The 12120-nt window shown below is 39.8% G+C and overlaps 1 protein-coding gene across 3 annotated transcripts in view; it reads left to right on the top strand.

Annotated features, from left to right (window-relative positions):
- Window positions 1-12120, top strand: part of LOC133488900 (ephrin type-B receptor 1-B) — a 196271-nt gene that overhangs the window by 79671 nt on the left and 104480 nt on the right. For all 3 annotated transcript variants that reach the window (XM_061797415.1, XM_061797414.1, XM_061797412.1), the window contains exon 3: window positions 5824-6505. In XM_061797415.1, the coding sequence (XP_061653399.1) occupies window positions 5824-6505 (682 nt within the window). The remainder of the gene's footprint in view (window positions 1-5823; window positions 6506-12120) is intronic.

Genomic DNA, 12120 nt, shown 5'->3' with positions numbered 1-12120 from the left:
TTGAGTAGAATAATGCGGCCAGGAGTTGTGGCATAGCGGATTTTTATCTGTTGAGACTGAAAGAACAGAGAAATAGCACAGTTCATTTTGCCTCAATTTTTCAATTCATTCAACGCCGCAGAATTGACCAAATTATTAACAATTGGTTAATTCTATGTAAGTTTTTATAACGTTGGCACAGACTAAGGACAAGCAAGAATCTATTATATTTTGATGAGGTATTGATTAAGTTAAATATAGAGGAATTGAGTTTCACAGTTTTAGTCGCAATGACATCAATGGTGAAAACTGACAAAGAACAACACAAACTTGTTATTCAACACAAACTTCTGAATGTTATTGGCTTTTATACAGTATAACAAGACTCTGGTCATTTAAGTTTGTGTTTGTCTTCTATTCATCACTCTTTTTCTTTACTACACCCCTCACGTCTCTATCTCGGCAAGGTGTGACTGGTCATTAAACGAAACATGAAGCGCTGGGTGTATCCATAACGCCTCCATCTACTCACTACTGTCCATCAAACAGAGGAACCGTGATGAAACGCAATGGCCGCACTTAACAATCAGCGGTAAAGGAAGAGTGGCTTCTGTATCAATGGCAGAGGCAAAGCTATTAGCGTGGGTTTATTTGTTTGGTCAAAATGTGTGCAGTTGGAAAAAAGGCTTTCACCAGTGTGGCATTTCATCATTGAAAAAAAAAATTCGGTGCTCTTTGTAACGAGACAAACATGTAGTCACGATTAAAAATAAAATGGCACTTCTTAGTGCACAGCCCTCCACCAAAATTTGACCAAAGAGAGAGAAAAATGGTGTAGTGCTGCATGTGTGTTTGTTTGCTTGGCTGTATGTTAGCACAGCACTTCTTGGCTTATGAAAGATCATATAGGATGTTTAAAGTCTGGGGGATAGGCCTGTGGTATGTGCAGAGCCATACCATTTTTAATTCTGGAGCAGCGTAGTGGTCACATCGTGAACCCAACGGCAAAAAGAGAAGAAGAATTCTTGTCATGTATTAAATTATTAACTCCTGGTTCATGAAGTATGATATTGGGAATAGATGGACAGGACTCCACCATTTGTATTCATCCATCCATCCATCCATTTTCTGAGCCGCTTCTCCTCACTAGGGTCGCGGGCGTCCTGGAGCCTATCCCAGCTGTCATCGGGCAGGAGGCGGGGTACACCCTGAACTGGTTGCCAGCCAATCGCAGGGCACATACAAACAAACAACCATTCGCACTCACAGTCATGCCTACGGGCAATTTAGTCTCCAATTAATGCATGTTTTTGGGATGTGGGAGGAAACCGGAGTGCCCGGAGAAAACCCATGCAGGCACGGGGAGAACATGCAAACTCCACACAGGCAGGGCCGGGGATTGAACCCGGGTCCTCAGAACTGTGAGGCTGACGCTCTAACCAGTCGGCCACCGTGCCACTCATTTGTATTCAGGGGCAGGGAAACAGTCACATATATACTCAAATTAGTAAAATGGAAACTAAATACCTTTATTCACATTTTGTCTGGATCTGCATCAACTTTTTGTAACAAAAGTTGGTTCTGATGCTGCATTTGAATGCCGAAGACTCAAATCAAATGTTTCTTCAAATGAAGCCCTCAAACACCACCTTCTTTTTTTCTTTTACGCTACTATCATTCATGCCACTAATATCAGGTCATACTGTATGCTGTAGTTAGAACAGTATTTATGTACAGTATTTCATATCTCTAATATTTCATATTCATATATTTCATATGCTTGGCAGAGGAAAGGTTAAACTATTAATAGAGAAGTTATTTTATACGGAAAGAAAGAATCACAAGTGTTAGTGGTCATACATGGCATACATCCTGTATTGTATTCTCTGTCATTAGGGTGTAATCCACTTTCACGGTGTCTGTCATGACTACCACAAAGACAACATCCATATCTCATTCCAGCGGAAATGTAATCCAATACGCAAAAGGGAGAACAGCCACTGGTACAATAATGTCAGTAACATAAAGATAACTACAGGCAATTTCTTTTCAGACCTTGTTCAACTGGAGTGTGTAAATGATATATGCATGCAGTATAACGCTGCACTTTTGGTGTGTAATGGATATACCAAGAAAAAATGGGGGAAAGAACCAAGTAATGCCATCATCAGTAAAGTAACAGGTGATGACACATCATCTTTTCTCATTTTGCTGACGCAATTGTGACGTAATAGTTCAGGGAAGATGGAAAAAGAAAACATTGGTAAACACCGGAGTCATATTGATGTCATGCTGCTGTGAAATTGAACATGAGCGCACCCGTTCTCACAAATACACCCCAGTCATTGTCATAGCAGTGGGAGATCACTTTCATTTTGCCTTCATGTTATTGAGTTTACGTAGTCGGGCGGTTTAAATTGGGCCGAGATCCGACACATACACCTCCGCTCGGCATGAAGATGAAAATTCTCGGAATGTCTTCGAAAATGAAGGACTCACATAACACGTCTGCGGATTTCTATGTTTTGACGCCTGTATTGATTTATGTCTCAACATTTGTGTAAAGGACAGATTTTTGGAGTTAAAATTTCATTTTATAGATATGGGCAGGGCAAGTAATTCAGATGCGCAAGTACTAATACCGATAATCGGAATAATCATATATTTTCTACCTGCAGACGCACAAATGTGGCGTGTAGTCACAAGCTCAGCAGCGAGGAAATCAGTATTGTGGTCGTTAATCTGTCAAATTATAAAACAACTCGTCCTCTGTGCGTAAACACGACCAGAAAAACAGCAGATGGATACAAACCTACGAAACATAAGAAAAAAACGCCATTGCAAAGTTTGAACCCGCTTTGGAAATAATAACTAATATGTTATTCGCATCTGTTGACACAATGGGGACACCAAATATCCGTCTCGTTCATTATTTCATGGCCCAATGAGTTCCTGGACAGAATTGAGATGGGCATTATCACAGACGCCTCAGGTTCCTCTCCGTCGTGAAAGATGGTGGTCATTTGGTTCGACGAGAGTTGGTGAGGACCCCCTCCTCGACTGGAGCAGACGGGTGCAGAGGAGCCCAGGGGCCGGCTATATTAATGAACAGGCAGTGCTGAAAGGGACAGGTTCCTGTAACTCTGATGAATGGTTATTATAGTGAGAGGAGAGGAGGGGGGGGGGGGGGCAGGAGTACTTGAGAGCAGCATTGGCTCAGAGGGAGCAGCACCTGGGGGGGAAAACTCCTTAATTTGCACCTCAGATTTCTGTAAACTCGTTTATCACGCCAGCAGTGTCACTTTTTTTTTGTCCCTCACTATTCGTGGATCTTCATTGTTTTCTTGGGATGGATTTTCATTCCAGGGCTATGTGCCCAATTCCGAGTTTTTCAAGTTACGAACCATCGTCAGTTAGATATTTTTTGCTTCGTGTTGCGAACCCAAATGTGAGGCACAAGCCAGCTTCAGTACAAAAGTACAGAAAAAGTAATGAACACATTCCTACAAGAGCTGCTGACGGCCATAATGATTTCACCATTTAACAGCCAGTCAATTCTACACTCTCACCTCACCAGGCCTGGACCTGCCTTATTAAATCCATACACTCTCAAAGTCACAGATACTACAGTAGATGAAGTACAGTAGATAGAAGATGGTGACCCCAAATGGAGAAAAATAATAATGCAAAAATATTTTTTTATCAGATTAATCAATTGGATAATTAATAGAATACATGATTGTAAAAATATTCGAGGTGCCGCCCGAGTTATGACTTACTGCAGGTATTTTTTTTTTTAATTAACCAAAGGTGTGTTGTTTGGGTAAATGTGTATTGGCAGATCCCCAAATCATATCCTATTTTGAGGACATTTTATTGTGTGCGTTTTTTATTTATTTATTTATTTATTTTTAAATATTCCCCCTCTTCTTTCTCTCTCTTTATGTTGCCATAAACAATATCCTTGTCGGTCCACATGGGAGCAAAAAGATCCTTGGTAACCTTCTTCCACATGTCTTATTTTATTTACCAATGTTAATCTCTCCAATTCACAACATCTTTCAGGTCATTTAAATTTCCTCTCAGTCCTTTCAACTATTATTTTGTGTGTACTGATTGGCAAAATTTGATGGACAATCGGGTTTAATGCGTCTCAGTTAGTCAAAGTCTTTAGCTGTCCATTGGGGCAGGCTTAACAGCTAGAGCTTCAAAGGTCAGAAGGAGGAAGCACCAGGAGATATACAGTATACACACGAAAGTCGCATGAACTCACTGGAGGGCCACTTGCTTCACTGCAGACCTCATTAACTCCTCCTTGCCTATGGCTGTTTGAATTATTGCTGCTGGTGGGCCAGATTAATCTTTTTCCTAAAAAAAAAAAGTTTCTTTGGCAAGGCTAAATGCTATTATGTTATTACGGATCTACAGAAATACATTTTTAAACCGTCTCCACTCACCTTTTCAACCCTCTGCCACCTTATATACTGTAAATGACATTGCGATTAAAAGTGGTCTCAGAGTTTCCCCTTAAAGCATATTTTCACACTGCCGTACGTTTTAAAACCAAGCAGCCCTTTTTTTCTAGTGATTTGTCTCCTTCATTTGCAACGATTCCAAATGTTAATGGCACATTTTCATCATGATTTGGTGCACTCAGTGGATACCTCCCAAGGGGGCCGCTGTTGCGCGTCCAACATACTTTCTGGGTCACACCTGCAAGGAAAAGGCCTACATTGAGCTTTGCTTCTGTCTGCATGCAAATGTCTTCTTTGCTGCCATGTAGTCTGTCTATTTGTAATTCAGTAAAGCCTAATTTTGAATTTGTTATGCAGCACCTTGTATAATGCAACACCTGAGTGTCCCGCATCTTTCCCCATTATTGTTATATAGCAGCACATCCAAAGATCCTCGGTTTGTTAATATACTTTGGCTTTTTTTTTTTTGGTAAATGGTAAATTGAAGTTTCTTGTTAATATTGCACTTGAGTAAGATGTTAGAATAACAAGAAACATTACATCCATATGTAAGGAGATAATGGGAGACATTTCATTTATAAAAATATAAAAAAGAATATTTTTTGAAGTTATAATACGGTTAGTTATTTTCTACTTATTTTATAGTTACAATATGGCTGATGGATCATTTGTTGGATCATGGCCGTGGTGTTTATTGATTGTGGCAGCGAACAAGCTAATCTTTAAGCACCTTTCAGCATCTTTACTAATGCTCAATCAACCTCAGTGATTCTCAAAGTGTGGTACTAGTACCACTAGTGGTATGTGAGCGCTTTCTTATGCTATGCGAAAGAGTCACTGACAAAGAAATTGTATTAGTATTAAAAGCCAGGCCTAGTTCTGTCCTAACTACTGTAAGCCTTGTTGCATGAACTGAGAGGCGAAACGTCTTCTAAGACAACCAGAACAGTCCAGTTGTGATCGATTCAATGCTCTGAGAATTAAATGACCTTGATTAATGACAATATCCAAGGGCAGTTCAGTTGTATTTAACGTTTTATCACAATACATTTGCATCTAATCTTTAAAAACAGTTTGTTTTTAAACTTCTATGTAGATACAATTCATTTAAACTTTTATGGACAATACATTTGAATTGACTCTTTAAGCACAGTTTCCTTTTTCTATATTTAGGTGCAGTGTTAATGTTCAAATTGTGCATGATGCTAATGTGGCTTACAATAATATTAAATATACATTTTAGGAATAAAACCTCTGCCTCTTTTTTGATAAATACTTGTGCCTACTATGCTACTGTATTTTATATAAATTACCAAGTTGACGCTTGACAATAACAATGTATTTTTTAAATGTATTTGTTTTTCTTTAGTGGGAGGAGGTGAGTGGCTACGATGAGAACCTGAACACCATCAGGACGTACCAGGTGTGTAACGTCTTTGAGTCAAGTCAAAACAACTGGCTCCTCACCACCTTCATCGATCGGAGAGCGGCACAGCGCATCTACGTGGAGATCCGCTTCACCGTGCGCGACTGCAGCTCCATCCCCAACGTGCCTGGCTCCTGCAAGGAGACGTTCAACCTTTACTACTACGAATCTGACGCTGTCATTGCCACCAAAGGAACTGCTTTCTGGATGGAGGCGCCCTACCTTAAGGTGGACACCATAGCTGCTGATGAGAGCTTCTCACAGGTGGACTTCGGAGGGCGCCTCATGAAGGTCAACACGGAAGTCCGTAGCTTTGGCCCGCTCTCCAAAAACGGCTTCTACTTGGCCTTCCAGGATTACGGTGCCTGCATGTCTTTGCTGTCAGTCAGGGTGTTTTATAAGAAATGCCCGAGCGTGGTCCAGAACTTTGCAGTCTTTCCAGAAACGATGACAGGCGCCGAAAGCACCTCCCTGGTTATTGCCAGGGGCATTTGCATTTCCAACTCGGAGGAAGTGGATGTTCCAATAAAGCTCTACTGTAATGGAGACGGGGAGTGGATGGTTCCAATTGGCAGCTGCACTTGCAAGGCAGGCTTTGAACCAGACAATGGCAATGTCTGTCGAGGTAAGTAATATTTACAATTAAATATATAAAAATATGATGTAAACTCTCCAACCACCTTTTTATTTTTATTTTCATAATGTAGTAATAGCCATGCAGTGGAAATGCAAAGGCGTTCCGCCTAAAATGCTGGTTGAAGTCTTAGATTCTCATGGATTTCCTAAGAAATGTTCCCATCCATCCATTTTCTGTACTGCTTCTCCTCACAAGGGTCGCGGGCGTGCTGGAGCCTATCCCAGCTATCTTTGGGATAGAGGCGCGGTACACCCTGAACTGGTCGCAGGCCAATCGCAGGGCACATATAAACAAACAACCATTCGCACTCACATTTAGAGTGTTCAATTAACCTACCATGCATGTTTTTGGGATGTGGGACGAAACCGGAGTACGCAGAGAAAACCCACGGACATTTTTCCATTGCAAATAATAGAAATAAAAAAATCCATTTCCATGTGAAACTGTCATTGCATAAAATACTTGACAATTGTAAAGAGACATTTGAACTCATACAGGCATTGTAAAATACTTAATTTGTTAATACTAATAAATGTAAATACGTCAAAAGATAATAAAGGCATAATGTGAAGGTCAGTTGACTTTTTAGCATTTTAAATTAAATTTGAGTATACTGTCAACGGAAACATGCTAACCCTTTAGCAAGCAAAAGACAGGACGAGCACGACGAGAGGTACAATTTAATGAAACCTTTCACGCAAGGAGACAGTTCAAATCCAACCTGATGGCTCCAATAAGTGTTTGGCTAGTCGTCCTTAGGCAAGGTCATACAGTATATGTCACACACGGACAGGCAGGTAACATTTGCCTCGTGCAACTAGCGCCCCCAAGCAGACATTTTGATTCGTTTCACAGCAAAGTGATAACACAATATCAGAGAGAGAGAGAAACGAGGTCTAGTTTCTTATCTTTGCAATGAAATGTAAGATTATATGCGGTAATAATTAAACATGAATACATTTTAAAAGTGAAAAGGCTTATCTTTTTCCAACATATACATTTACCACATTAATAGGAAAAAAACACTACCTTGAATTCAGTTTAAAATGGTAAAATGTTGAGACCTTGCTGAAGTAGATTCAGTCAGATGGTGTCTTACTGTTTTTTTACATTTTTTTAATTTTTTTTTTTTTTAACAACTGGTCCAATAAATTTGCTCAGCACTCTAACAGGTTTTGCAACTTTTGAGGTGTATTTTTCATGAAAATGTTGGTCAAATTCCACAATGTGTGAAATTACCAAGTGTGTTCCATTTTAGAGATTCCACTCCATGTGATTATTCTTCATTTTCTATAATTTATCACAACCAAAAAATACAAAGTTTGACCTGCCCTAAAGCTTGGGAAGTACAACGAGCCTGCTTTCTTCAATGCTAAATGGCATGTAAACGAGGCGTCGACGTAGCCTGTATCACTGATTTTCTTCATTTTAGGCAAAAAGAAAGCTGAATTGATTGCGTTTCACCTCAGGCGTACTTGAAAGTCACATTAGCATTGATTCTTAATCTGCAGTCAACGACGTCCATCTGCGCAGCCTACGTTACAGATGGCAGGACGTTTTTTGATTTTACCTCACTGGTATGTGAGGAAGTGTCACATTCCGAGGGTTGGATAAAACATAGTAGCATGGACATAAGGCTGAGGCTAATCTGTCTTTTTGGTTTCAAGCTTCAATGCTGTCTCCCACTTTGTCCATCCTTGAATGCTCCACTGCTATCTTCCCACATTCACATACACATAAACATAAAGAAAAATATTTGCTGAAGACGTGGTGGTAGGAGTAGCTCAAGGCGTCTCACAGTATGGCGTATTATGGGTCGGCCTGCCTCTGGCGCTTGGCTGTGCAGCTCAGATAAGATGGATTGATGCACATCTGCTCTGATCTATAAACAGATATGAAAAGTGCCACATATCTACAAAGCACATTTTGCATAAAAGTATAAACTACAAACATACACACACATACAGTACACAGTTCCTTGATTAATGTGAAATGACTTTCAATTGAAAAGAAGAAAAGTTACCTTTGTGCCACTGCGTGTTAATTATTTCATTTGGTTTGACTTAATTTAAGGGATGACATTTTTGTCAAGAGTAGGGAATTTTTCTGTTGGCACTGATGAACCAATTGAAATTCATTTTAGTGAACTCACTGCCAAGTAATGATTTTGCAAGATTTCCCTGCTGAACGACTAAGTCAACATTCTCGGTGTAATCACGTCTCATAGAAAGATCCTTTCAGCACTGGATACTACTATATAAATCTAATAGATGAGCAAAAAAAAAAAAAAAAAACCTGCCTTTGTTTAGATAATGCCGATGACCGATAATTGTTGATTATCAATATTTTTATTATTTTCTTTGCAATAAGTAGTGGTAGGAGAGAGCTAATATTTTGGTTAATAGATGTGGTAATTGAGGTCTAAAAACTATCAAACATCCTTCGACTTAATTATAATCCTTGCAAATTTTCAGCTTTGATCATATCAGATACACGTCATATATCGGGGCCCTTTGTCAACCTACATGATATATTAAATGATATGTACAGTTATGGACCAAAATTTCTATTGTTTAAGTGAAACAATATTTTGCAGCATTTTAAGGGATCCTGATAATGAAGGGGCATTCTACTGGGGAACAATTTGGAGAAAAAAAAAATTTAGAGAAAAAGTTTGATTTTTATGCTGATTCAAACTAAAATTGGCATGATGATTCCAAAATTGCAGTCAGTTTTTTTTCTAGCGCGTCAAGTTTTTTTGTCCACAGCTTACCCTCCAGATATGCAAAATTCCACTGATTAGCTGTACTAAAACTTGCCAGCTGATTACGATTGGACTCATCTACAGGTACTTGGCAACTTGTTTGTGCAGTCACAATTGAGACAGTGTGGTGAGAGGTGTGTGCAGGTCCCAGTAGGTCAGTACTTCCAATATCTGCAAACAGAAAGCTAGCATAGTAGGAATTAAGAGGATTTGTGTTGGGTTTTCTCTTAACCTTGTAACCATGGGCATACCGTTGTAAGTTCTATTTCTTTTTTATGCAGTTTTTTTTAATTGTTTTCAAAGCTTGTAACTATTCCATCTTAGTGTTTTATTTACATAGGTATATATTTCCTTTGTTCCACTTTGTTCAAAAACATGACGTGATCGAGAAAAACTGAGATCAGTTTTGGATTCCGCACACAAATTTGTTAAAAAAAAGCTGTCAGACCTAACGCAACAGAAATTGTGTTCACCAGTGACATTGGAACACTGGATCTGGATCTAAGTTTGGACATTTCCTTTGGTCAAACTGTGAAAAACATGTTCCCTTGTCAACATTCTGGCCCTAGAATGCCATTTTCTACCTCCCATGTGCAACTCACCTTTATATGCAGCACAGTAATGGGCAAGTAAGATGTTTTAGTGGAAAGTTTGCTGTGGCTTGTGTCAGGGGTGTCGGGGGGGTGGTGCGATGGCACCGCTGTAGTACACTCAAGCACTGTGCATGCACTGTATGCAGTCCCCCTAAAGGCCCTGCAATGAAAACAGTCATCTTACAGAAAGATGGATGAACACTATATTTTTTAACTAATACCCACAATCCCCTTGCAGCCTTTGGTTAAGCTCCTACAGCAAATAGACATCCTGCTGTCTTAAGTTTCACTTTGTACTGTTGCTATCTTGCTTTCCCAATGGGAATGTGGCACTGTTGTGAATATGGGGGTGGAAGATAGACTGCTTGCACATAGGTTGACCTCTATTTTTCTTCTCCTCTCCTTTATTTATGTCCATGTGTAGTTGTTTTTTATTTTCTCAAAAACGGCTTTAAGGAGGCGGCACGGTGGCCGACTGGTTAGAGCGTCAGCCTCACAGTTCTGAGGTGCGGGGTTCAATCCCCGTCCCCGCCTGTGTGGAGTTTGCATGTTCTCCCCGTGCCTGCGTGGGTTTTCTCCGGGCACTCCGGTTTCCTCCCACATCCCAAAAACATGCATGAATTGGAGACTCTAAATTGCCCGTAGGCATGACTGTGAGTGCGAATGGTTGTTTGTTTCGATGTGCCCTGCGATTGGCTGGCAACCAGTTCAGGGTGTACCCCGCCTCCTGCCCGATGACAGCTGGGATAGGCTCCAGCACGCCCGCCACCCTAGTGAGGAGAAGCGGCTCAGAAAATGGATGGATGGATGGACGGCTTTAAGGAATAACTAGCTACAAGCTTTGCAGCTAACTTATTGTTACACTTGTATGTTAAAGTGCGCCACAAGAAGCATATTTGTAATGTGAATCATCTTTGTGATACATTTTCGTCATCATTGGAATAAAATGCGTGCGTTTTGTGGTTTTGACCTCTTAGTATTTCCTTTTACACTTGTATGTGGGCCTGTTATGACAATGATTTTATATATATATGTATAATATGTATGTTAATTGACTTATCGATTAATAAAATGGACATGATAGTTTTATCCGTACATGATAAATTGTTATTGTTGTTGTTGTGTTGTATAACATCAGTGGCACATAGAAACAATGATATTTTTGTTTATCATGATAGTTTTTGGGAAACTATATTGTCCTAAAAAAATTATCATCACAGGCCTATTTTTATGCCAGTTAAGGGTCTCACAGAATGTATTGTGTTCGACTGTACTAAAAATAAGCACAGCAGTCAGGTGTAATAGTCGCCGTTTGCCCACCCAGCTAGGTCTCAGTGGTCTTTATATAAAACTGAACAAACATATCAGTGGCAGATATGCAGTAATGAGACATTCTGCGACGTGAAAGCCAAATATTGTAAACCTCAAGAAATGCTAGTTACTCTGTTGTTGCTTGTTCGATTTCCTATTAATTAATAATATAGTCCTGTTAGATACAGTACCTTGTATCTGTGGGGCCCCATGAGCTAATTGCACTTTCTGTGATCTATATGTTTTAATTAGTGGCAGGTATCATGGTGTGTGCACGTGTAGATGTGTGTGCGTCCCACTGTGAGTCAGGCAGAGAGACCATGTTGTGTTGTTGCTCAGTAACGACAATGCCAGCGTGCCATCCTCATTACCAGCTCCCACAGCTCTCACAGAAACCAATTTGGGCAGCCCACCCACTCCTTCTCTTTCTCACATTGTCCCTTTTGGCGATGTAAGCAATCTGCTAAATATTTGATCACTTCGCTGGTAAATCGAGTGGGGCCACATCCAAAAAGTCGTTTGTGTGCGTGTGTCTTGTATGTTGATGGTTCATGTGTATGCGTCTTCTATGTTGTTGTGGTTGTTTAGTCCAATTGTTCTCAAACTGGGATTCCCGGACCACCGGAAGCCACGAGGCAGAATTTAGGAATATCAATAAATGATTATTTAGCATTATTTTAAAAAAAGTGCATACCTAAATATGGCGACCAACACATCAATAAAATAAACATAAACTTTCTTCCCTTGTTTAACTTTGACTTGATGTCATATTATCATATTTCTCTTGGAAAAATACAACTTTATCCGAGTAAGATTACGAATTTTAACTCTGACAAAAATCATCTTTGCCTTTATCAAGGTTATAACTTTTTAATTCCTATAGTTGGGTTTGGGCGTCGTTTGAATTTGAGCGATTCCGGTTCCTCATTTCAATT

Source organism: Phyllopteryx taeniolatus, chromosome 14, assembly GCF_024500385.1.
Source record: "Phyllopteryx taeniolatus isolate TA_2022b chromosome 14, UOR_Ptae_1.2, whole genome shotgun sequence".
NCBI classification, from domain to species: Eukaryota; Metazoa; Chordata; class Actinopteri; order Syngnathiformes; family Syngnathidae; genus Phyllopteryx; species Phyllopteryx taeniolatus.
Note: the sequence above shows the minus strand (reverse complement) of the source record. Positions and strands in the feature narration are given on the sequence as shown.